This window comes from Anarhichas minor, unplaced genomic scaffold (assembly GCF_050575085.1).
Source record: "Anarhichas minor isolate MPS153535 unplaced genomic scaffold, ASM5057508v1 ptg000024l, whole genome shotgun sequence".
Taxonomy (NCBI): Eukaryota; Metazoa; Chordata; class Actinopteri; order Perciformes; family Anarhichadidae; genus Anarhichas; species Anarhichas minor.
In genome coordinates, this window is record NW_027466470.1 from 11860429 (window position 1) to 11886946 (window position 26518).

The following is a 26518-nucleotide window of genomic DNA, read 5'->3' on the forward strand; positions in this document are numbered from 1 at the left end:
ATAATAATGCATAACAATAACACAAGCCCAGCCCTATGTTGTATTACTTAATGAGATCGTAGTGCGTTTTGCATATTAGGATTTGAAGATTGCCATGCGGAAGTCATTCTTTCTCTATTAGAATATATATTTCTATGTTTAGCTGAGGCTGTAGAAGCCAGCTAAGCTTTGACAGATATCACCATGGGGGTTTATAGTGAGGGGAACCAGAAACAGGTGCTTCAGTGCAGTTATTGCTCGTTGTCCTTTTGTGACATTTGTGGACGCACAATAAATCTACTGTCTGTCCTTCTCAGAAATGACCATTGACCTGAAGTGCAAGACATTACCTAAAAGTTTGACTTGACATGGGATATGTCTAAGGCCCGTGTGAAGGCTGCGTTTGTAGGATCCGTGTTTATTAGCCCGTGTTGCTATTTCTGGTGGCAGCAAAGCGCCAGGCTGTGGCCAATACTCTGCAGCCAGCTGTGGGGGGAGACAGCCGGGTGTCAGGTTGTAGGTTTGAGATATAGGCCTCATGCAGAAATGGCGAGGGCTTGGCTTTTTAAGCATGAGCCTGGATAGTGGCCTCAACCTTTTCCATTGTCCTATTGTCTGAATGGAGCTCTTGTTGTTGGACTTGGAGCTTTCGGGCTTAAAGAGCAAGTTAACCTGCTTACACTTGAGGCTCCGACCTAATGTTTGCTTCTACCTCAGTTTCCTATCATGTCTTGGGCACTAAAAGAGCTTTTAACAAGTTAAAAAGTTGTATAATGCACTTCTTAGCTGTAGCTTATCGTTTTTATTTTGTGGAGATGAAGAATCGCTTTTTTTAGTCACCTAAAAAATGAAGCATTTCATTTTTGTAATATTAAACACAGCATGTAGTCTTTTCATCTGTTGTGAGCCTTTTAAGAATCCACAGAGCAGCAAGCAGAGCCACACCGACGAGAACAAGTTCCCTCATTCCCTCCATTGTGCTATGAATGGAAACACTTGCTTACAATTCCTGCTTCACTCGTCTTTGAACCTAATAAGTCTGGAGTTCTCTGTGTGGCGTCACTCCCCTGACGGGGTCATGCGTTCAAGCGGTAAGAAATGATAAGGGCCATACAGGTGAACGAGCAACTCAAGGAAGTACAGCAGCTACAGAGAAACGAGAGGTGAAAGCAATCCTGCAAAATGAGGCCCCCTGCTCTCCTCCTTCTGCTGTAGTTTCTGTGTTTGATCTCAAGTTAAAACGCAGACCCTTGTGGGTCTACTGGCTGATATATTTCCACCTTATCTGATCGGCCTTTCGTGGATTTCCTTGCATTGTTGTGCAGTAAAATAGCCTCTTTAGGGTGTCCTCATGCTGTCCTCATACCGCATTGGGCAAACACAGCTACAGTGCAAACAAGTTTAGCAGGGCAGAGAGCTGAAGAAGAGATCCCCCCCCCCCCCACACACACACACACGCACAAACACACACACACACACACACACTGTTCTTCCACTTCCAGGAGTTGTGACCTCCATTTTACCTGTGAGTCATCGAGCAGCCTCAAATCCAGCATATGTGTGATATATAGTTTCCTCTGAAGGGAGCACCTATAGAGGAGAACTTGATGATTGGAAATATGGCCTGTTGAACCTTTCTTACAGTTGTGGGGGTGTCGTCGTTTCACAGCTTCTCCTCCTCCACACAAGTTGCTTTCCAGAGGGGGGGGGGGGGCACAATAGACAGCCAGTGTTGTGTTTTTAACTTGGGTTAATTTTAGACACAGTCCTCTCCCTGGAGTGAGATTAGGTCCCATTCTGGGCTGCTCTGACCTCACAGAGTTAGAAGCTAAGAGGGATTTGGCTGTCGCTGCTCAGACGGTTTATCTTCCTTGTTGATGTCACCGGTCTGTGTGAGAAAGAGAGAGCAGAACGACAGAGCTGCAGAACATCGGATAGCAGCGGAGTGAACGAGTGTGGCTTTGGACTGAGCCAGATATCGTGTAGCCTAACCTTTTTGTGGAGCAGGATATCATTTCACCGAACAGAGTCATGATAGTTAGTGCTGGTCAGCAGAACATGCGAGGACGGGTCGGTTCATTTGATCTTGAGATGGAGTTGGCTGAAACCGATGACGTTCAGGTAACTCAAACCTAGATGTTATGTCTCGTTGCATTGATCCATCTTTTTTTTTTTTATCATCCTCGCATCAGGCAACTGTGCTTTTTAACCGTAGCCCACTAAATTGAAGCTAATTGCATTACGTCTAAATATTTAAATGTAGGTGTGACAGCTTTAGAGGCTTCCAGCGAGTTCTGGATCACCTTTTTATTGTGCCTGTTGATTCTGTGGTTTGATTGAGTGACCGCGCTTTACACCGATGATTTTACCAAAACATCGAAGGTCACAGATGTTGAATAACATAAGTAATTGAGCAATTATTGGTACGGTACCACAGTGATATTTAGGTTTGAGCTTTGATGACTCGTCGTTTTGAAATGTTGTGGTTTTTATAGTAGGAACCATGTAATTCAATTAAACGGTTACATTACCCAACAACATATTGTCGAACCAGAGAACTTTGACGAGTTGTGTAATGAAAGTCTTCATCTCAACTAGTGGATCATAACGAGTGCACCACTTCATGATAACCTTTTTTTAAAGCTGAAGCCATTCAGGAAGGGACCTCTAATCCCTCTTTAGTGAAGGTGAAGGCTTTAAGGATGCAAGTTAAATGGTGACTGACGGCAGCAGTGAAAACACTGTGTGCAGAGGTGAGCTCAAGTTCAGAACACACCACCACGCCGGGCTGACCTCACAATACTCCGGCTATGGCTGCCACAACATATCGTCAGTGCACTGAAGTTGTTATAGCTTCATTCATTTGAAATATGTTTGTTGTACAACTAATGTTTCACAAAAATGTTGGTGGTTATTATGAGATCTCTGGAGCTCCGCCTCTGTTTTTATCGCTTCCTTACTGCTGTGAGCTGACACTCATGACAAAACGGAAATGCATATATTTTTGTGGGTTAATAGCCTCAGCTGTTTTGTGTTTACATTGATAAGTCCTGTTGGTTAGTTGCCGCTCAAGTAATGCCGGTCTACTTGTTGACTGAGTCACTGAACTCTGCATGTCCTCTCCTCCTCTTTCTCTATTATCCCTTCTCTTCCTCCCTTGCTGACCTCTTAAATACATTCCACATCTTCCTCTCATCTCTTTTTTTCCTCCTCCTCCTCCTCCTCTGTTGTCCTCCTTCAGGGGGATGCCAGGGGCCAGCTGGTGGCGGAGCGACTGGGTCTGGGACACAACCTGGAACTGTCCGACACCATGGTTCAACAGAAGCTGGACGAGATCAAGGAGCAGATCCGACGCGAGATCCGCAAGGAGCTGAAGATCAAAGAAGGTGCCGAGAACCTCCGAAAGGTAAAACCACTGAATATGTTGTGGAGAGTCTTTTTCTCAAAGCTGTACAATGACATTTACTTCCATAAAAGTTGTGGTAACTCATAAGAGAGCGGATCAAAGTTCACAATCAAAGACGTTTTCACCGGCTGAAAAGTCCCATCACGAGTAACCTGACATTCTTAATGAGGAGTCCCTTTTTAAATCTTTGCCATTCGATAAATTGTCCCTTTTTCTCCACTCTCCTCTCCTCTCAGGTCACCACAGACAAGAAGAGCCTGGCTTATGTTGACAACATGCTGAAAAAATCGAACAAGAAGGTTGAGGAGCTTCACCAGGAGCTGCAAGAGCTCAACGCCCACATCGTGGTCAAAGACCCTGAAGAACCGCTAGGTAACAACCGAAACATTACAGCAAAGCAGCCCCGGAGGATGTAGTGAACAGGGACCGAGTCTATACTAGACCTCACTTCTATACAAATCGATCATTGTTGTAGTTGTGCTCTTTTACATTTGGCTCCTTATTCCTTGTATCTAAGCATTGAAGTAGGGTTAGTTATATATTGCTCAAATTAAAGCTACATATTTTCAAGCATAATTCAAGCAGGTTAGTACAGTTTATTTGATCTTATCTTAATTAATAATAATAATAATTAATCTTATCTGCGTCATGTCACAAAGCGGCAACTTCCCGTCCAAATATTGTCACTATCTCTTCATCGTTCTCTCCCAGACGCGGTTTTTATTGTAAATGCAAAGCATCGCTGAGTAAATAACTTTTGTCAGTGTCGTGTCGGAACAACACCTGTACGAACACACACACAGATCATTGAGTGTTTGGAGGTGACTCACTCTCCAGCGGCTGACATTGTTGCATTCCACATTCCACCGACGGTTACAATGAGCTTGCCGATTGTTCCCCTCCGAGGCCGTTGAAAGCCTGCTCCTGTACGTCTGTCGACAACAATGACACTTGTAGCGAGTTACTCGCAGCACAATATAGTTTTGTTACATTAGTTGCCTTATGCAGCATTTGTTGGTGGCGAGTGTCTGGTGTGGATTCAGGATTAGAAGGAATGCTATTTGTCTAGTTGTTAGCTTCACATCCCCCCCGGTTCAGTTGACATTAGGAAGTAGATGAGGAGGAGGAGGGGGGAGGGAAGGGAGGTCTTCTTGGTAAATGGTTATCTTTAAGTGGGAACAAATTTAGCCTGACTCGCTGACTCTCAATCTGATGAACGAGGGCTTTCTTTTTAAGTGACGCGACGCCAGCGGAATGTCGCTGGCCATCGCAAAATGATGGAGAGGGGCCGAGGGACGCTCGGCTCCACGGTCATGAGACAACTTGTTGAAATTACTCTCGAATCCGCAAGAGACGGCACTTGTTTCCTGAATTAGTAGGAAGGAGTTGCTCTGCCTCTGCGAGCAGCCAGAATGTGTGTTTTGTTCCAGGAGAACGTTGAGGGGGGCTCTGGTTATTCTCCGCCACTCAGCTGAGGCCAGAAATGGACCGACTCGCTCTCGTGTGCTGTCTGGGAGCAGCGGCAGCTCTGACGCCGGGGTCACCAGTCAGGTCACCAGTCAGCTCCCTCTGTCACATATGAGCTCACTCATCAAGACACTTGCCCCAAGAGCAGCAGTTTACTCCCTGATTGTGGATCAGATATTGGGCAATACTGACTCAAAAAGCTTGATCGAGTATCGTGACAATAGGGGCTGATCTATCTAATTCAGTTCTGTGATTTATATGCTTTATACATTGTTGACCGGAATTTCTTTCTTACATTTGGTTTTGCAAAGTAGAAAAAAATCAATGTTTATGTCAAGCCTGATGTTGCCTCACTCATAGGAGGAAGATCTCTTCCACACAGCTTAATATTCTAACAATGGTGTTGGATCGGTACTAGGCGTCGGCCGATACCCTAACCCCAGGTATCGGTGTCGGATCGGGGCATCCCTGTCCCTGAATACAAGTCCAGTCTGTTTTCCTTCCAGTTATCACATCTGAAATGGCAGAACACCCACGCCAGTTTTAGTTCTCCAGCTCTCCAAACCATGATGTAATTGTTACCAGAGTATTGTTGGCGTGTTCCTCATTGCCTTCTCATCAGATACAGATGGGGTTAGTCTGAGGGAGGGTTCCCCCTGTCAGCTGTCCAGCAGTGACATCAGCCCTGCAGCTATTCAGTAGCTCAGTATCTTGTCCTCTGGCCTCAGCGTGGGCTGAACTGCTGAGAAAGAGGGGGCGGGTCCTTGAATTCTTGGCTCTGCAAGACCTTGACCAAACCACACCCCCTTCACACAGAGAGGAAAGCCCCGAACGTAGATGGGATGACACGCTGCTGCACTTCCACACGTGTGTTTCTCGGCGGGCCTTTTGTCTTTTTCACAAAGGACTCGCTCATGACGGTGATATAAATGTAATCAATTACAGACTCTTGACTGTGAAATGTGGATTCTACGAACGCTAAAGTTAGTTCTGCCCCAAGTCCCTGTTAAATCCTCACCTTGCTCCACAGGCGTTTCTACACATGTGTGGTTTGGATGAGAATCTACAAGTGCCCGCTCTGTTTTCCCCTCTAGCCCTGCCTCCCTCAGTGTGTGTGTGTGTGTGTGTGTGTATATATATATATATATATATATATATATATATATATATATATATATATATATATATATATACACACACACACACACAAGAGGGGTTGCCCCAGGAAGGCTAACTTCCTCCCCTCCTGCACCCAAACCTCAGCAGTGATGTCTTCTCGGCTCATTAAGGGTCATTAGATGAATCATTTCGGCGTTCAGTTCAAAGAGTCACATGCTTCCTTTTTGCCCATGTCCCGCAGGTGTTCAAAGGAATCCTTAGACACTGTTTTAATGAAACATTCACAATTAATGAATCACAGACCCGCCTGCTGGTTATTATTATCTGTGTTTGGCAGCGTCTTCCAGAATAAATGGTTTTCCTCACTGCTGTTATTTTAGTTAACGCTGTTCAGGCTCAATTAGATGAACTCAAGACTCCTTCAGGGAAGTCTGCTTGAAGTCTTTATGTCATGTGACTTGCTTTTTTGTCTCAGTGGACTTTAAAAATCAAAAAGAAGAGAATTGAGCTGAATAACTTTCAGTTGTGTACATAGTGGACCTACTATTTAGCAAGTCCTGGTGTAGAACATGGCATGGCTTGTGTTCTGGATGTGGCGTGTGCTCTTTGGGTCCTGTCTGAGAGCGGTTGCTTCATGACGCCATAAAAACTGAAACTGAACTTGCAAGTCAAGTCAGGAGAAGTCAGGCAGGTTTTCTTGCCCACCTCACCCATGTGTGTGTGTGTGTGTGTGAAAATGTTTTCGCTCTGTGCTGCAGCGATCAGCCTGGGGAGGGGTTTTCTCGACACCTTTCGAGTCCCGACACGACCAAAAAACGCGACGAAACAGTGAGCTCATCGGCCACAACTGTGGTCCAGCTCCGGGGATAGAAGAAGAAACTTCTTTTTTTTTGTTTTTCACTTTGTGTGTCTGCGTGGTGTATGTGTGAATGCAGGAGCACCGTGTTGTTAGAGCCAAAATGCAACAAAGCAACGTTTGAAATTGAGATTGTTTTGGATATGTCATTGTCATAAGTGATGACACCACATTAGCATATGAAGTAATGTAGTGTCGGTAGTAGTCTGCAAGTTCACGCTTGTTTAGTTTGTTTTTTTCAGTTGCTCAGAATAGAGATGACTGCGGGGTTTCCCTCTGCTGTTTGACAGATTTCAGGAGCGGGACGATGACATGACAGAAAATGTATTTGAATTGGCAGCGATTGCCTTTTTGAATAATAGTTCCTGAAAATCAAAGGATCATAACAAATTAAACTGAATATTTGTGTGCGCTGGGTTTACTTTTAATGTGTAATCACATGTTTCTATCTTTTGTTTCTGCAAAATAGAGCAAAACAGACACATCCAGTCTCACTCTGACACCATTTAATAAACAGAAATTCTACTTTATGTCAGACTCCTGATCCAAATCCTAACGTTGTTGGCTTGTGTAGTTCTTTTTTGTGTTGAGAGTCAATTGGAGTATTTTGTGAACAAACCTTATTAAATAATAAACAGTAGATACATTATGCGACTACTGAAGTCGCTTCCTGACGTTTTTCTGAAAGCAAAGTTAGTGCTGCAGGACTTTAAAACTCCAAAATGGCAGCCGATAAATAGCACACGCATGCTAAGATACTATTTAAGTGTACGTCTGTGACAAACTCCGTTAGCACACAGAGTGATATATCTGAGCCATGAAGTTAAAACCTGTACTTTTTTTCTTTGCCTTTCCCTAGAATGCCCTTTGACCCCAGATACGCCCAACAGTGAGGCGAGGATGTGCACCAGCAGCAGCCGCCTGGCCGCCCTGAAGAGACAGAATGACATAGAGCTCAAAGTCAAACAGGGAGCAGAGAACATGATTCTCATGTACTCCAACGGGCCCTCCAAGGTAAGACTCGCTGTAAAGCAGACTCACCGTGTGTGCTGTGTGTTGAGGATGATTACATCTCATTCAAGCTGGGTCTTACTGCTGTAGTGAATGTTTTGTGGCAGTAGCAACATTGTGACATCGCCACTAAAATAGAAATAGAAACACGAGCAGTCAGGGTTTTATACAAACCCTAACGTTGGCCACACTTATTTGAGAGAGAAAATGAGGCTGAATAGTAAAATTAACGTCCAAACTATCTGCTTTATAGTCACAGTTTACAAATATACCGCCACACAAAGTTCTGTGTCCTGTGCCGCGTAATCATAACTGATCGTGGCCAAAACTAGGAAAAAAAGAATTTGCATCATAAGCTGATGTAAACCGCAGCAACATAAACAATTCTCTGGGCAGATAATATGGCCGACATCTTAGCATTGAGGAAAACATTGTCCATCATCATGCTGTCATCCATCTTCTTTTTTTTTTCCTGCGATTGTGCGTCAGACATCCAGCAGTGGGCTGGGTAGTGGAGTAGCCTTGGGTCCTAGCTGGGTTAGCTTAGCTTCCATCTTGGCTCTCCTCCCCGGGGCAGGTTGGTGGTGTTTGAACCGGCAGGTCTAGCTGGTTGGTCGGCCGTGGGCGGTGATCGTCTCAAAGTCCGCTGCACTTAATCCAATCCCCACCCTTCCTTTTCAGATGTTGATGAATGCATTCTGTCACATGCCATTAGTGATAAACACGAAAAATGGCAAGAATGTAGCAAAATTCTTGGGTGCTACATGCTCCCGAGAATGCTGGTAATGCTGGTAATCACAATGCTTATTTATTTAGTCATTATAAGAGTCTTAGTATATTAAAGGCTCAATCCGGTCTGCAGGTGGTAGGATGATCCATGTTGGCTTTGCTTGTACAGCGTCGCTGTAGGGGAGGAGGAAACATGAGAAGGCGCTGACACATCCTGTGTGTCATATGCACCTCTGTTTGTTCACAAAGCTCTCTGTGGCTCCTCTAATGCGCAGAGTGAGGAGAACTATCATTTAGCTGGGAGGTTGTGTGTACGTTACCAGAACGGATAACAACAGCTGGGGCACCGCGAGCCGCTCGTCTCGGCAGTAATCGAAGCCACTTTGTAGTAGACGGTTTAGTATAGTGTAGTGTTTCAGTCGTGAGTCTCTGCTTAGCCGGTGATGTAATGTAAAAAAAGTGAGAATCCTTTTTAAAGGGATAGTTTGACACTTGTGGAAATACTTTAATTCTCTTTCTCGAGTTGAAGCCCGGCTCCGTCCAAATGTAACAAGATCCGCACCATGCTCTCATAACTGTAACTGTCCTGTAATGGAAATGTGTGCGAATATGTGTCCAGTTCTACATTAACAAGAACAATTTTGGAAAGACTCTAAACTTGATGATGTCTAACTTGGGTGCATTTCATATCTCATTTTAACCAGACATAAGTCCTTGAATTTGCTCAATAACACAAAAGTTGTCTGACTTTGTGTTCATGTGAGTATTGTTTGGAGAAGAGAGAGCCTCGGTGTAGAACTGTCACATGATCCCCACTGTCTAGAAGGAGCCTCTGTCTGACCGGGGGAGGTCGCTTACAAAACACTCCGACCTCCCCCGGTCAGACAGACAGATGGACAGACAGACGGAGGCACCTTCCAGATGGAAATAGTCCTGTCCTGATGTCAGAGAGGAAATGCCTGCTGGACAGAGGTCTTTCCTGCGCGCGGCGGCACCGCCATCAACAACCAGAATTTAAACTTCAGAGGAATTTGGGGTGGAGTTTGCTTACACCACTGTGTGTGAGTGTTTGTGTGAGTGTGTGTAATGGCACATATGACACGAAATGAGATCCCACTTTCTTTTTTTGATGATTAAGATTTTCCATGTGGTCACTCTTGTTCTTTTGGCTCCAATTAAGGGCATGAACTGGCTGTTTGTGTTACATGCTCACAACATCAAAACACAATAAGTGGTGAGGGATGGTGTGCTGTGAGGGTCCTCTGTAAAGTCCTGACATCCAGTTATTTTACCGAAGACAAAACATTCAAGCATTAATGTATAACGTGTGTTGTTTTTATCGTGTGATATTCCCCCATCAACAGACAGTTTCATTTCTAATTTTGTTCTTTAGGATCGTAAGTTGCTAGCGACCGCCCAGCAGATGCTCCAGGACAGCAAGACGAAGATAGAGTTCATCCGGATGCAGATCCTCAAGTCCAGCCAGGCCAGCGAGCTGAGCTTCGACAACAACGACGTGATGGGTGAGCCTTCGCCTGCGCTCGGTGATCCGTTTTAGAATTGGCCTGCGTGACTTTTGAGGACAAAACGCCCCCTGTGAGTGCCCACAAGGTCTTCTGAACAATTCCGTCTAAATGAAAGCATCATTTCCTTCCTCGTCCTCCAGACAAGCCCATCATCAGCCCGCTGGACCTTCGGGTGGAGGAGCTGTGTCACCACGCCAAGATAGAGTCCGCCGTGGCAGAGGGAGCCAAGAACGTCATGAAACTCCTGGGCTCGGGAAAAGTCACAGAGAAGAAAGCGCATTCGGAGGTAGATGTTTGTGTTTTGCATGTATTTGAGTTTTATGTCCATTTAAAATGAGGAGGAATAGGGTTCCCATCACTTTAGACCTGCAGAACACTTTCGTGGCCTTTCAATGAAACTGATCCGCTCTATTAAAGTAGAATGGACCTTATAACTGATGTTTCTATCTCTTTCTATTCTTCTCTTTTTCCTTTCCTCCCACCCTCCTTTGCTTTCTTTTTGTACTTCCTTCCCTCCTTCCTCTCTCCAGGCCCAGGCTCGTTTTAACGAGTCCAGTCAAAAGCTCGACCTCCTGCGGTATTCCTTGGAGCAGCGCCTCAACGAGTTGCCTAAAAACCACCCTCGCAGCAGCAGCATCGTGGAGGAGCTGTCCCTGCTGTCCTCACCGGTCCTCAGCCCCAGATCCAGCCTCATCTCCTCGCAGAACCAGTACAGCACCGTGACCAAGCCCGCTGCACTCACAGGTAACTGGAGCAGAGGCGCAATGATGGTTATTGGTAGCACGTTGATCATTTGAGGTAATGTACACTTTTTGATATACCAGCATCATCCTATTCTTCTTAACCACCAAACAATACCAACTGTTCAAGTGTGGGTATTGGAGCTTGGCATGTGTATTCGTTTTGGTCAATATGTCTTATTGCATACTTCCTTCAGTCACACAACAATCTATTAAAGCTTGTTGGACAACGAGAGATGCATCAGTTCATCTTGCAAAGCTTTTGTAGGATTCATTTTCTATGAATTCTAATTATTTTTTTTTTTTATCAAAAAATACATTTCTTGCTCTGCTGTCTTGATGTCCATGTTGTCCTTTGATGTATCAAGACAAGATACAAGATGATCTCTCTCATTTTCTCTTATTACTTTGAGGAAAAAGTTAAATTTTCCCTTACTACGTCCATTCATTATTTCGGGGGCTTCTGTTTGACACCACTTGTTAGTTATGAGCCAGTTAGTAGCTTTACAGAGACACAGCTCACTTCTCATCACTACGTCTCCTGTTATTATTACCTAAAAGAACAAACACTTTTAAAATGCATTGACCAGTTCTAATGGGCAAAAAAGCATAACTGAACAACTGTGAACAAGACCGATTGCGTGCTACAGGTATGTGTGTCTTCCCACCTCACTTCCAGGCACGTTAGACGTCAGACTCATGGGCTGCCAGGACCTTCTGGAAAACGTCCCCGGTCGTTCCAAAGCTGCGTCTGTCCCGCTGCCCGGCTGGAGCCCCAGCGAGACGCGCTCATCCTTCATCAGCCGAGCGAACCGAAACCGTGGCGTGAGCTCACGGAACCTGACGAAGAGCGAGGAGCTCTCCAGTGAGTAGACCTCGGACACTGTCCGGAAGATAAGAAGATTGGAAAGTAGTTCTGAGAAACGACCTCGTCTGTAATACCAACTGAATTGCAGTCACGCTCGGGGCATTGTTAATACATCAGTACTTAATAAAGAACGAGTGCATATGTTTTCCTCAGATGAGATCAGCGCAGTATTGAAGCTGGACAACACGGTAGTCGGCCAAACAAGCTGGAGGTCGGTCAGTAACCAGGCCTGGGACCAGAAGTTTACATTGGAGCTGGACCGGGTAACACGCACACATTTCTGCCCTTGACCCTCGTCTGTGTTGTTGACTGTGAACAAACACAGTGTTGTGTTTGAGCAACACATTCAGTGTGTTTCACATCGGTTTTGTGTGTGTGTGTGTGTGTGTGTGTGTGTGTGTGTGGGGCTCTGTCCTGTAGTCTCGTGAGCTGGAGATCTCGGTGTACTGGCGTGACTGGCGTTCACTCTGCGCTGTCAAGTTCCTGCGACTGGAGGACTTCCTGGACAACCAGCGTCATGGGATGTGTCTGTACCTGGAGCCACAGGGGATGCTGTTTGCTGAGGTGCTCACAAACTCGCATACACACACCAACTACAGTATTATATATATATATGTGTGTGTGTGCACACGTCTATAATGGAAGTGTTTCCTACTGCCCATGCAGTTGTACCAGCTTTCTGTGTTGTCTAAATTTTTAATTCTCTCGTACAGGTGACATTTTTCAATCCTGTCATTGAGAGACGACCAAAGTTGCAAAGACAAAAGAAGATTTTCTCGAAGCAGCAAGGTGAGTCATCATTCAACATGACCTCACACTTATTCTCAGACACAGGAACCTGCATTTGTTAAAAGATGCTTGGACGGTGTACCTCATGATGTTGATATTATGGTTCCTGGATTCACTAAATACAGTATTCATCTTTCATGAATTTCCAGGGAAAAGGAGACGTTACTTTGTAATATTGACATGTGTTCCCTGTTGTTCTCCCTCCGTTCCTCACAGTTCTTTACAAACGTCATCCCCTCTTTGCTCTTTGTCTCATTTGCCTCTTCGTTGTCAGGTAAAACCTTCCTGCGAGCCCCTCAGATGAACATCAACATCGCCACCTGGGGCCGCCTGGTGAGAAGAGCCATACCGACCGTCAGCACCAACTCCTTCAGCCCGCAGGCGGCTGAGACTGGGACCAGCAGCCTGCCTGGTTCACCCACACCCTGCAGGTACTAAAACACACATCCTCGTACATACACATCTGAGGCTGTTCAAAACTAATCAACAACTCTGCCGATTCACAGTGACCCGCTGGTGACCAAGCTGGACTTTGACAAAGAGCCCACCCCAGGACCCAAACACTACCCAGCACCCGACGACAACCGAGAACCGCTGGTGCAGGACAAGATGCCCGACAAAGAGGAGGTACAGGTACAGTGATCTAGGAAGTACTGGTATTGTGTGAGAGACATTCATAAAGTCAGTTCATGTTGGGGCGAGCTAAACAAAACGATACACAGTTTTTGACCGCTGTCTTCTCATAAAATGCTCTGGTAGCCACATGGATATATACACCAAAAAACTTCAAATAAGACCTTTCTTATTTATTGGCTCATGTTCCCCTCAGTACGTGTGTCACCTCTGATCATCATCCATAACCAAAGAAGCACTTAGCGGAGTAATAGTCACAGGCTGTGTAAGACTAAACTATGTCATTTTATGGATGGTTAATTTAATTTAACAACAAAATGTTCTCCATTATTTATTTGTCCCTGCAGATGAATGGAGTCCTGCAGATCTTAGCATATAGTGGTTGTCAAAGTGTATTTGTGATTATTAATATGAAGACACAACAGATGCAACTATCGTTTTCCAGTAGTAAATAATTCTTCATCTTTTCTAGTTGACCAAAACCTTACATTTCTTCACCGTTCTATCCTTCCCTCTCTGCAGGATGCACTCGCCTCATTTGACTTCTTGAACAACAGGAACAGCATGGTGGTGAAGCCGGACCTGGACGGATCGGTGGAGCAGGAGATGCAGCATCCGGACCTGGAGCTCATTGCCATCCCGAAAGACTCTGAGATAAGGTAGGAGAGCCGTGGTCTCGTCTGTGGTCCTGTCAAAGCTCCAAGTACATTTCAAATGAAGAGAAGAATATCTTGATATGTTATTTTGAGCAGGGTGTGTCACCATTATTGCTTTTTGTTGTTTCACTCTTTGACACCATCTGCTCAGTCCTGATGTTCTGACTGGGCTGAAATAGTAACATGGGTGTTGACACTGCCCCCTGGCTTTGAGTTTAACCGTCATCTCAACATTCATTCACAATGGAAACTAATACAAACACCGATTCCTTTCCAGGGAGGAAGATCAGTTCCACTTCAGTCTCCAAGACTTCAAATGTGTGGCGGTCCTCGGACGTGGTCACTTTGGAAAGGTACGTTTCATTTGATCTTTTCACTATCAATTAATCTGTCTCTTATTTTCCCTGCTTGATTGTATTGTCTAAAAAATGCTCGTTAAGATTTTCCTAGAGTTGAAGATGACATCTTTAAATTGCTTGTTTTATGTGGCCGACAGTCGTTTATTAAGTTTATTTCTCAAATGTGAAAATGAAAAGCACCAAATCCTCACGTTTGAGAAGCTGTAACTTTCCTCTGCCTCCCCTCCTCAGGTGTTGTTAGCAGAATACAAAAGCACAGGTGAGATGTTCGCTATCAAAGCGCTGAAGAAAGGAGACATTGTGGCCCGCGATGAGGTGGACAGGTAAATGCTTTAAAGTTCTCCTCAGCCAAATACACTGCAAGGCTGCACTTGGAAGCGCAGCTGTAACTCACACGGCCTCTTCCTCCTCTTCCTCCTCCTCCTCTCTTTGCCAGTCTGATGTGCGAGAAGAGGATTTTCGAAGCGGTCAACAGCGTCCGCCACCCGTTCCTGGTCAACCTGTTTGCGTGTTTCCAGACGCAGGAGCACGTTTGTTTTGTCATGGAGTACGCAGCGGGAGGCGACCTGATGATGCACATCCACGCTGATGTTTTCTCCGAGCCCCGGGCCATGTGAGCGTCTAAACGTCTCAATAGGAATTCTCAGTGTGTAATACTTGTAATCTAATACAGTGGCTGTTTTGTTCCCGTGCAGATTTTATGCAGCCTGCGTCGTATTGGGATTACAGTTCTTACATGACCATAAGATTGTGTACAGGTAAGCAGTTTGAGTAAAGTCATTCCATTTAGTCCCACATCTGTCGGGAGCATGAAGTCCTCAACACATCTTTTTTTTTTTTAAATTTTGCAGAGATCTGAAGCTGGATAACCTGCTCCTGGACACAGAGGGCTATGTAAAGATTGCTGACTTTGGGCTTTGCAAAGAAGGTAAAATGGAGAACCACATTATACTGAAGGCTTTTTTACCTTTTAGATTAAACAAGAACATTGAAATGGAATCTCCTGACCAATATCGTGCAGCATCAAAATGAAAACCACCGCGCTGAATATTCTCAACATATCAGTTCTGGGTGTTCCCAAACGAGAGAGGTAGTGACAGTTCTAAGGACATTGTTTCGTTATTAAACGGCGTCTGTGTTGCTTTCAGGAATGGGTTTCCAGGACCGCACCAGCACGTTTTGTGGCACGCCGGAGTTTCTAGCTCCTGAGGTTTTGACTGAAACGTCGTACACTCGCGCTGTGGATTGGTGGGGGCTGGGCGTCCTCATCTTTGAGATGCTGGTTGGGGAGGTGAGTGCTGTAACAAACGTTCAGTAACCTTGTGTCGTTGCATTCTGTGATTCCATTTGATTCATGCTGAATGTCAGGGAGTCATGTTCAGCAGCAGTTGTCACGTCTTCCTGTTTTTCATTTTGTCCTGTTTTCAGTCGCCCTTCCCCGGTGACGATGAGGAGGAGGTGTTTGACAGCATCGTCAACGATGAAGTCCGCTACCCACGATTCCTCTCGACCGAGGCCATCTCCATCATGAGGAGGGTGTGTAGTGATGCTCTGAGAAGGAAGGATTCGGTGATCGTGGACGTGTGTGTGTGTGTGTGTCCCTGGTAGTGTATCAGTTTAATATTCACTCTATATCTGCTTCTCCTTGTGCTCAGCTTTTAAGAAGGAATCCAGAAAGACGACTGGGAGCAGGAGATAAGGACGCAGAGGAGGTTAAGAAACATCTATTCTTCAGGGTAAGAAACGAAATCACCATTTGCACGATCCGTTTAGTAATGAACAAGAAAACAAAACGTTTTTAACGTGAGCCTCTGTGTTTCTTGGCAGAACATGGATTGGAACGGACTATTGGCTAAGAAGGTGAAGCCGCCGTTCGTGCCGACTATTCACGACGCCAACGACGTCAGCAACTTCGACGATGAATTTACCTCAGAGGCTCCGATCTTAACCCCGCCCAGGGAACCCCGACCGCTGAACTCCGACGAGCAGAACATGTTCTCTGACTTTGATTACATCGCTGACTGGTGTTAGCTTCCCGTCTACACACACACACACACGTACACACACACACACTGTGAACCAACCAACACAGCAATGACTGTAGCTCACATCATTTCTTTTAAAAACTTTCCTCATCCTTGCCCAAAATGTTGAGGAGGGAGCATCGAGCGCGGCGGCTCCCCGAAGCCTTCCGGGCAAAACTTTGTGCCATTGAGAAGAAAAGTCCAGAAGCCTCCAGAGGACTCCCACTTATTTTTTAATCCACATGAAGAACGTTTTTTTTTTTTTTTTTTTAAGAAAAAGAAAACAAAAGAAACTCTGTTGTTGGAGAGTGAACGAGGAGGAATGCTTTGTCCTCCTGCACACCTTGTCGTCGTGTCCATTGTCTGACCACTGAGAATGTTTTTCATATGAACTCTGAGAAGACGGCAACATCACAATCATGTTATTCAGTCGTCAGTTGTTTTTTTTGATCTGTACAGATTATATTCAGTCGTATATATATTTTATTTTTGTGTGTTTTCCTTTCTTTATTTGCAAAGCCCTCGCAACAGTTTATGGACATTTAATCTCACTGTACATTTTGAAGTGCTCAAAGCATTCTCACTGAGCGGTCAACTACAGACATCTTGACTACTACGGCTGCTGCTTCTCGACTTGAAATCGAAGAAAGGGTCATCACCCTGAGCTCCTCTTTGTCTAGGGGCCCAATCTTTGTCCACAATCTGGTTTAACACTTTTTTTTTTTTTCCTCACTTTGCTTCCAGGTCTGCATACAATAACCCACATAATAATAATATTCTTTGAGTATAAAACTGTATTCCATCTAGTGTTAAATTAAATGAAACACGTTACTATTGTTGGAAATTTGATAATTTGAAAGGCCTGTTGGCCGGAAGAAATGCTAAATATTTAATATTCTCGTCTGTCTGAGGCCCTCTAGTGGCTCTGCAGATATTCAGTTGACCTCAGTTCTGCCACTTTGTAGCGCCGTATCTTTTGGAGCAATAAAATCAAACAAGTGAATTATTATTTTAGAGCTAAGTTCAGTTGGATGTCAATTGTTTTCCTAAGTGAACATCTGGTTGTGGTGAACCTGAAAGCATTTTTCTTGTTGCCTCAGTGAAAGTGTTTTGCAGTTAAAAGCTATCGAAACCAAATTCCTCCTGTCCGTCTTGAAGCAGCAGACAAACCTCTTGTAACAAAATATCTGATGGATGGACTGACTAGAAGCGAAGATGTGTTGTGCAGAAATCCATAAGAAAGCGCTGAGCTGTTATTTGGGAACCTTTGAAACTCAGCTATTCCAGGTTTCTGTCATGTCATTTAAATGCTGCCCACGCTGTTCTGTGATCAGTTACATTTTTCAATCCGGCACAGAGGAACCAGCTGATGTGTTCATTTGCATGTTAAATATAAAGTGACTCAAATGTTGGAGAGCTGTTGATATGAATCACTACAGGGGAGGGCCGGGTATATTATATATACATACTGTATGTACACAAGCTGAAAGCACTAATTGTATCTAGTTTTAATTATCTACATTTGTTAATGATGAAAATAGATTGTACAAAGTTGTTTTTTATTCTTTGCTTGTGCATGTTGTTGCCAGAACAGAAGAAGACTTTATAGATGGTACACAAATACTCAGTCACAACTGTTGCAGATCACCGGTGTAAAAAAAAAAAAAGGCATTTCTGCAGTTGTTGCCCATCATAAATGCACAAATTAAACATTTGTAATAGTGGATTTGCTTTTATTTGTACCCGTCAATGAATACACTCTGGGTGTTTAGAATCTGATCTGCCTTTTGTTCACGCTCGAAACTCATTGAGGAAGTTTCGATGTGTTTCAGAGCTCACAAAGAGTTTTCAATCTTTGAAGGACCAGAGTAGTAAAACAGGTTCAATGTAAACATGTTTAATGTTATTCAAACCTTGAGCTCATTGCCTTAATGAAAATCTTTTAAATTACTTAGAACAATTCGAACCAGGTCATTTTTCTACAAAAACAAAAGTATTATGTATACAGTATGAAACCAGCCTAAAATTGCAAGCATCAATTACATTTTCCAACTTGGACATATATACATGATTCAGTATATACACTCAAATGAAATACTGTAAGAACAGTCTGCAAGCTGTTTATTTAAGTACTGGAATGTGTCCGTTTTATTCCTGTGAGGACGCCTCGACAAAAGGCAAGAAGTCTGAGGAGGGACAAGGGAAATCTTCCAAACCCAACACAATTGTGATTTTTTTAAAGAAAGAATACAATCCTGTAAGTACAGCAGAAAAACGTCTTCACAGTTGGGGCAGCTTGTCGACAGGTGTGTCGAATTTGAAGTCTGGAGGGAAGAGTTCTGCAGCGCGTGGGTAGATGAGTCGGTATGACTGTCGGATCGTAACGTCTGCAACACCGGCGATATCCCCGATTTCTGTGGACACATCGAAGACCAGCTTCAACTCTTCAATCTGAAAACCTATATGGCCAAAACAACTTCCAAATACACATTTTTTTCCCCCTCTGGTGTCAACACAAAATGTGTCCATCAACAGTATCATTAGAGCACTCACCCTTCTGGGTCTTCTTCTCTGCGGAGGCCTGGGAGGCCATGTAGATGGCGGCTGCAGCCACTGAGATGGGGCTTCTGCCGGGCACCAGGTCGAGCTCCACGGCCTTCCTGGCGATGTAGGTGGCCGCCATCTGCACCTGCTTGGGCAGACCCAGGTTTGAGCAGAAACGAGACATGAAGTCTCCGGTGGTGATGAGGTCCACGCTGGTCTCCAGCGCCTTCAGGATCAGCTTGAAGCACCTTCCGATCTCCTTCTTGGAGATCCGAGAGACGGCACAGATCTCTGTGTCGGGAAGGAGAGCCGTCAAAGAAACATCCTTTCAGACATTTCTTTCTGTGTGGAATCTCCACTGAACGCCATATTAACATTAAAAAAAGAAAGTTCACCAATCCTGCATCCATTACTTCTATAAATAGAGACCATAGGGCTGGGAGTCACAATACCTTCACTAATGGTGGCAAAATACAGACCACAGATCAGATCCCATTGAGAAATGTAAGGATTTTTGTGTGTGGTACTTTTCCAGGAAAACAGTAAGAAACATTTTCAAAGATTATATATCAATGTACTGTCATATATGTATTATTTGTTTCTGTACCGACTGAAAATGAAGACCTATGCTTTGAAATGTTTTTACTAGTCAGACAATACAGGATTAATTCAACAAACTATAACGTCCTATCCTCTATAACATAATTTAATGGACAATTCTTACATTTCTGAGTGATTTTTGTCTCAGAGGTGTTTTGTCAACAAAGGACTTGTGTTACTCGTTACAATATATTAGGAGGTACCACAATTAGTTTTGATTTTGTGCCGTCAATCGTTCCTCAAGAGCGGTCGTAACCCTAATGATATGTCAGAGAGCTTAATAAAATAGAAGTGTTTGTTGTGACCTTTGAATGTTCTCGGTACACCTTCTTGTCTGCAGGCGATGTAGAGACAGGCCGAGGCGATGGCATCGTTGGCTCGGCCCTTCAGGCTCTTCTGTTCATAAACCTGCTTGAATAAGTTGTTTGTTCTGTCCTGCAGAGCAAAAACATCATTTACAGAAACATTATTATTTGCATCTCTATAATAAAAAGGTCTTAATGACAAGCTTCCCAAATACAATCACATGTACACACGTTTCAAAAACCCAAAATAAAGTGTTTGCTGTAACAGTGTTTGGAAGGTGAATTATAAACATCTATATAAATTGAGCTAGACTTTTTTTAAACACTATTTTTAATGTTGTTGAACTAAAACAAGATGGCAAGTCATGAAGACCGAGTGTAAGTGAGGCTAACCTGTGTGTGCCTGCATACGTAAGTCCTTTAATCGCATATTCACTCTATTTCTGTTTGTCTTTAATGAAATAGAATTTTACTATCATCATCATCGTCATGTACATTATTGAGGCCATGTCTGGAGCTTAAAGACCTCGTGTTCCCTTTTATCCTGGAGACACACACATGATGAACATCTAAACTCTGGTCTGCAGTTTAGTTTCCACTTCAACGATAAACCACAGAATTACACAGAATTACATAACTAGCACATGAATTTCACTTTCACTTCTCTTGTTCCCTTCCTCACCATGTTTTGGCCACAGCTGTGTGGTTTGCATTTCTCTCTAAAGTGGTACAGCTTTTGTATTTTGACTGCTTAGCAACACTCGTTTAAGGATCTTTTTTTACTTACGATGATGTTCCTTGGCAGGTTGATGCGATCGGCCATGGTGCTGATTTCTTTGAAGGCGTTGAGCATGGCCCGGTCAGAGCTGCTCATGGTTCGCCGGTTCTGGTACTTGGAGTTACCGAATTCATCAAAACTAGCTGCGCCGGTTCCCTGTGGTGGAAACGGTGGATGTTTATCAGTAACATTCCCCGTCGTCTTATTTCAAGAGACGCCATGATAACTTTGAGGAACATGTTTACTGCGGCGCTCTGAATCACTGTGTGACCCAAACTCTCTACTGAAATCTGCCCCAGATAATATTAATATAAAAGCAGAAAATGCTGATATAATTATCAAAACTTTCATTGCCAGCGTTCGCTGTACATACACATCTGACCACGGTAGTCCAAAAACATTTACTCCACTGGACATCTGAGTGGCTTAAATATCTCATGAAGAACTTACAACCATTTGAACTGCAGCTTCTTGAAACAGCTGTCGTTTAAACCCGACTACAAACACGGCTCAATGATAACTACGGGCTCCTCACCTTGCTGATCATGGTGGTGAGGTCGCCCCCGTTGAGCAGCGGGTTCTGGGCGTCTCCCACTCTGGAGGGATCTTTGAGGGCTTTCTCATTGGAGAACGTTCTCCACTCTGAGCCTACGTCGATAACACGGTCACCTGAGGACAAATGGTATGACAATTTTAATTAAATAGATTAAACCTAAAGCACAAGATCAACTTCTTAAACGTTCATTGTATGTTTTTTTTAGCCCAAGCACCAACACAAGAAACCAAAATGTAGTTAGGTTTTCTCCTCGGGACTAGATCTTCACTTTCCACAAGACCTTTAAAAACAGACATTTAATATTTGTAATACATTTGGCCCCAGAGTTTTGGTTTGAAGACCTTTACAGACTCAATCCGTCTTGTTTTTCATCATTGTGCACCGATGTCTACACCTGCTGCTCTAAACACGTTTCCTTCTAGTCGTCAATGACACACGAGAGGTGAAACGTAACAACAAATCAGACATGGTAGTTTGATTAATGTGAATAACCTGCACATGCAAACAAAATGCTTTCCCTGTGTTCTTCTGTATGTCTGTAATAAATCCCTCTGGAATAATTAACCAGAAGATGGTGCCATATTCAGCACAAAGTCCCTCATGAGAAGACATCTTCAGAGACTCAGATAATGTAAATATTGTTTGAATCCTTCCGTACTGTATTTCATCAGCTCATCCACAGCCCTCTAAGTTTTACTACTGTACAGTATTCTGAATCTAGCTCAACATCTCACACATCATCCCTCTCTTCTTTCTCATTTTCTCTTCATTGTGGTTGTTGTGAGGTAGAAATGCATAATAAAATATGATCTAAACAAATGTTCAGTCATTCAATTGCATCAAATCGGAGATGTTCAAAAGGATGACGGGTGTGACAAAGGCGGACATATTGCTGGTTACAACGTTATGCCTGTTCTTGGAACGGTGTAGCCGAGCCGAAGATTAGATTTCGGATATTTTAATCCTGTTAGGCTTTTTTCCCCCATACAGAACTCTAACATCTCGAGGCAAAGTGACGTTCATCTCCTTCCGAGGACAGCCAAAGCTATGGTAGCAGGAACAGAGGGCCCTTCAGCTGGCGTCTCTCGTGTCCCACCTGACCTGGTGTCTGCTCGGGGGGCTCGTTAGAGGAGAGCTGGTTGTTCCCTACAGCTTTGTCTCACAATCTGCATCACATGTTGAATGGATTTTTTTCTTCATACACTTTATATCTGTGCTTTTTGCACTGAACCAGCCTTTGTCCACCATTTCCTAGGAAAGGTGGATCTTTATTGCGTTCATAATGTCGCTCCATCACTTGCTTTTCCTCTCATCTGCAACAACTCGGGTAAATTACTCTTTAAACGATGTTTGGCTTTGCTGGTTCACTGGCGCTACCGACGGCCTCAAATCCGATGACCATTATCACAATGTCTGTATTCCAAAACATTTTGTGCTTATGTGGCGGAAGTTGCTACAACAGTGGTTACGATGGATTTTTTAAAACTGAAAAACTTCCCAAAATCAGACACAGCTCTTCTCTTGGACAGAGTATGCAGTTATTAGGGGTCCCCTCTCAACGTACTCCCCACTTTTCCCAACCCCAGTGCTCTTAAAGGCTATTCTCCGATGTGGCGTTATATGCAAAATTAATATCGTATCGGTATACCACCCAGCACTAGTTCAAACACTGAAAACTCTATAATAAATACAATAAAAGTGCACATAATCATTGTGTATACTGACCTACTACAAGGCCGCATTCAGGGCAGATCATGTCTCCTGCTCTGTAGTCCTCCACCAGTATGGCATCAGGGTGGTTGGGACACTGAACTCTTGGAAGGGTCAGGCCATCTCCGCTACAAAAGCAGAACAGTTACGTGATCAAACAGCTCAAATGGAAAGAAAAAGATGGAAAAAAGGGAGGAAAATGAAGGCAGACCGGCATGGGGTGAGGTAAAGAGAGAGCGAGAGAGTTCAAGCTGAGGTCTCATCTGCAAGAGCTGGAAGTAATAATGAAGATTTAAACTGCCAGCAGAGTAGGACTTTTAAATACCACAGGGAGGAAGATCTAAATACATGTTACATTTAGCACTTTACTTTCTTCCTTTTGTTGTTGAGAAGAAATACCCGGGGAAAGCCGACTGAAAGCTCAAAAGTGCCTGAACCGAGTAATGTCAATATGCAACGCAAACATGAAGTAAAACATCAAAGATTATAACAGGTCATACTAGTATTAATCCATGATGAACTGAGTCAACAGCAGTTACATAACAACCTGAAGGCAAAGCCTAACAGCAGCCAGTAGTTAAGAAGCATCACAGTCTTAATTGGGGCTGAAACTAACAATTCTTTTCATTATTGATTAATCTGCGAATTGTTTTCTCAATTGTTTTGTGTATAAAAAGGCAATAAAAAAATCTCTGAAATTAAATTGTCGTCTTTAAAATGTCCAAGATATCAAATCTACAGCTATGTAGAACAAAACCCTCACATTAAAGCTGGAGTCACAGAATATTTGGGTTTTAACTTGTAAATAAATAATCTTAGAATCAGAATCAGCACCGCTTATTGCCAAGTACGTTACACATACAAGGAAGTAGACTTGGTGACGGGTGCATAACAACAAACAATGAACACAGTGCGACAATCGAGGAATCATTGAAAAATAGAATATTCAAATTTATAATAAAATATGGTAAACAAACAGTACGTTAAAACAAGTCTATTATAAAAGTGGTAAGTGTATTTTGATATAGAACGGATGTGCACAAACTAATAAAATAAAATATATTATATATACAAATATATACAAAGCTGATTTATCGACTAATAGTTTTAGGTATAATTTTTAAATAATGTTTACGTTGAACCCTGAACTAACTAGCTAGCTAAGCCCACACGTCACGATGATGTGTGGAAAGCACAACAGATGACCTAAAGGGCGTGATATCAGAAACATTACGACATCATTATGCATCTAAACTTTCCATTGTCTACTGTGAATTTACATAATGCAAAAAAAACAGACGGACTTGTTTTAGCATTTCTGTAAATAGACCGCTAGCTTCAAAGCGAGTGCAACGCAATATGAAGGCATATGTTCTTCAAACTACTCTGACGTTAGCATAACCGTTACCTGTTGTTAGCCGCAAAAAGAGCTAAAGCGGCGAAAAACAAGCTGCGAAGCGACGAAAAACAAGCCGCGAAGCGACGTTAACGTGATAATAAACTGACGGTATTGAGCACCAGCACAGCGGTGAGATAATATAACGGCGATACAGAGAGTGACTTCTGGCAACATCTAACCGCTAGGCAGCTAATTTGGCTAACGATAGCAAAGCGGCAGTAACCGAGCAAAATACACCTCACACATACCGCTGACAGTGGGAATAAAGACGTAACATGTGTCATGTCTGACTCGATAACGTTTACAAATGTACATTCTGAGAGCCCACATGAAGAAGGAAGAGGGGAATATTTGGTTAACGTAGCTACGCACCGGCTTGTCGACGCCATGTTGCTCCTCCGCCTGTGTGTCGAAGAAACAATCGAATGCTCCACCTCTATTTATAACTTTTTCTGATCACGTGTCCCGTTGAAGTATGGCGAGCCGTAAGGCTCAAACTAGTCGAAACATCCTTCCGTTTGCATAACATGTTTTGTTGAGAGAGAGAGAGAGAGAGAGAGAGAGAGAGAGAGAGAGAGAGAAGAGAGAGAAAGTTATAAAGTAACAGAACTTACTAAGCACTTAGTAGCCTATTGACTAACCTACAACAACAAGATCAATGATTTCATATATATATATATATATATAATATATATATGAAAGCATTATATAATTTATATTATATATGTACATTCCCAGGCCTATATATATATATATGACTAACTAACTAACTAACAACAGCAAGATTAATGCTTGAGTTTTTCATGACAAATGACCATTTAAAACTTCTGTACTGCCACAAGGAATACCTAAACTGTACTATCCTAAGTAGCCCGATTATGAAAAAAGGGTCTGTGACATTGATGTCTGAGAGTGCCAGCCTGTGTCTCTGACTCTGTACCAGTCTGTGACTGCTCCTCTGTATCATACTTCCCAGGCCTGTGAAGGAAACCACACAATGACACAAAGAGTCACTTGATTTGGTTAGGTTTTGGAACAGAATCACAAATCTACATCCGTCTGCAAATTGCACATTTGAAATAACTATCATATAAACATGAATAACACATTACTTATAGCATGTGCAGCAACGAACATTTATTTCTAAAAACGTATTTCTTAAGAAAATTATTTGGAAAGAAGAGTTAACTGGAAGATTGTAATGCATTATCACTACCTAAACAGTGCCAGTCAAGAATGCCAGTGTGCATCGAGACAACAGCAGGTGGAGCTAAATAACTGACTTATTACAGTGATAAGATTTCATGGACAGATCATTTGGCACTGATCTCTCTCTCAGTGGTGCAACATACTGAAACGTATAACTATGGGATCATACGTGTTTGAATAGTAAAATGAGACTCAACCAACACGGATCTTTGTCCGATTTTGCAGAGTATTCAGCATCTGGGCAATGTTATCCGACGTCTGGCAAGTGTTGGCAGCTCGAAGTGATGTTGATGTCTGGGTCCAGTGCAAGTGATTCTGGCCTGGTGAAAACTAGCCGTCTCATCCCAACTGCAAATGATAAGCAACAGCCAAATGTATTCGTTTACAGCTTCTAATTTGGAAATAATGTGGGTAAAACATATGCATCACAAGCTATTCTATTTCCTTTACTACACTGTTGCAACTGATTCGTCTGAAGTGTCCCTGAGAAGCATTCACATATCTTTAATGCATGTTTTTGGATACCACTCATGATACAAAACCGCTGCAGGACTTAACAAGACTGTGGAAACTAAACTTGCATAAACATGAACAAGTCACAGCACGAGAGATATCACAGTTACATCAAACAAAACGAAGGCAAGCAGAGATCAGTATGCTGGAGTCAGATGTGTTCTCCGGCGCTCTCTCTTTGTCTCAAAGACACATACAAAAACTCACACAGTACTAACTACCTCAATGCCTCAGCAGCTTCCCAACTGCAACATCATATTACACCACATCATCATTCTTCATGACTATGCTGTATGTCAAGTAATAACAAAGGATCCACACATGCAAGCAAACAGCCGCAAACGTCTGGCGTAGTGTGTGTTATTTGACACACACACACTGGTACACACACTCATTCTCCCCACTACATACCAAACACTTACCTTGACCTAATACTGAATTTCCACTGGGTGTGTGGGTGAGACAATTATTGTCTGCTCATCGTGCTTACAGGAAATTAATTACCATAGAAACACGTTTGTTTGAGTTTGTTGTTGGTTTGTGGCTTTGGTCTAAAATTGAATAATGGTGCATTTTTTTGCTACTTCCACACACAGATCTCACATGTGTCTGTCTGGTGTGCATTTAAACCACCAGCTAATGTTTGTTGGCGTGATACTACCCAGCATATTCTTTACAAATCAGAGAGGGAGGTCCATGCTGAATTATTTATATCTCATTGAGGCAATTCTCAACGCACTGA

General features: G+C 43.2%; 2 protein-coding genes across 3 annotated transcripts; one reads left to right on the top strand and one right to left on the bottom strand.

Moving 5' to 3' along the window:
- Positions 1–1695: 1695 nt before the first annotated feature.
- Positions 1696–18155, top strand: pkn2a (protein kinase N2a). The gene is given in 22 exon segments (XM_076097279.1): positions 1696–2100; positions 3221–3385; positions 3622–3757; positions 7687–7841; positions 9961–10090; positions 10234–10379; positions 10624–10837; positions 11513–11698; positions 11855–11964; positions 12122–12265; positions 12415–12490; positions 12765–13123; positions 13646–13782; positions 14057–14132; positions 14370–14461; positions 14575–14751; positions 14834–14896; positions 14990–15066; positions 15287–15429; positions 15567–15674; positions 15794–15874; positions 15966–18155. Coding segments are annotated over 22 exon segments (3069 nt in total). The 5' UTR covers positions 1696–2010; the 3' UTR covers positions 16170–18155.
- On the bottom strand, positions 17705–25013 carry gtf2b (general transcription factor IIB). Of its 2 annotated transcripts, XM_076097277.1 has the most exons (8): positions 24995–25013; positions 24427–24565; positions 22671–22783; positions 20925–21058; positions 20399–20545; positions 19612–19741; positions 18716–18997; positions 17705–18576 (listed from the first exon to the last, which is right to left on the bottom strand). In XM_076097277.1, exons 2-8 carry the CDS (start codon positions 24441–24443, stop codon positions 18443–18445), a joined length of 957 nt encoding a protein of 318 aa, XP_075953392.1. In that variant the 5' UTR covers positions 24444–24565; positions 24995–25013; the 3' UTR covers positions 17705–18442. The 2 variants fall into 2 exon arrangements, with proteins under 2 accessions (XP_075953392.1, XP_075953391.1); XM_076097276.1 differs by lacking the exon at positions 24995–25013 and having other exon boundaries at positions 24427–24601.
- Positions 25014–26518: the final 1505 nt, after the last annotated feature.

What these genes read in the sequence shown, in the direction of transcription:
- gtf2b (XM_076097277.1), bottom strand. An exon ending in TGAATGCGGCCTTGTAGTAG is followed by an intron (nt 21,059 to 22,670) that starts GTCAGTATACAC and finishes ATTTGTCCTCAG; the next exon opens with GTGACCGTGTTATCGACGTA. An exon ending in AGAGAAGAAGACCCAGAAGG is followed by an intron (nt 18,577 to 18,715) that starts GTGAGTGCTCTA and finishes ATGTGTCCACAG; the next exon opens with AAATCGGGGATATCGCCGGT.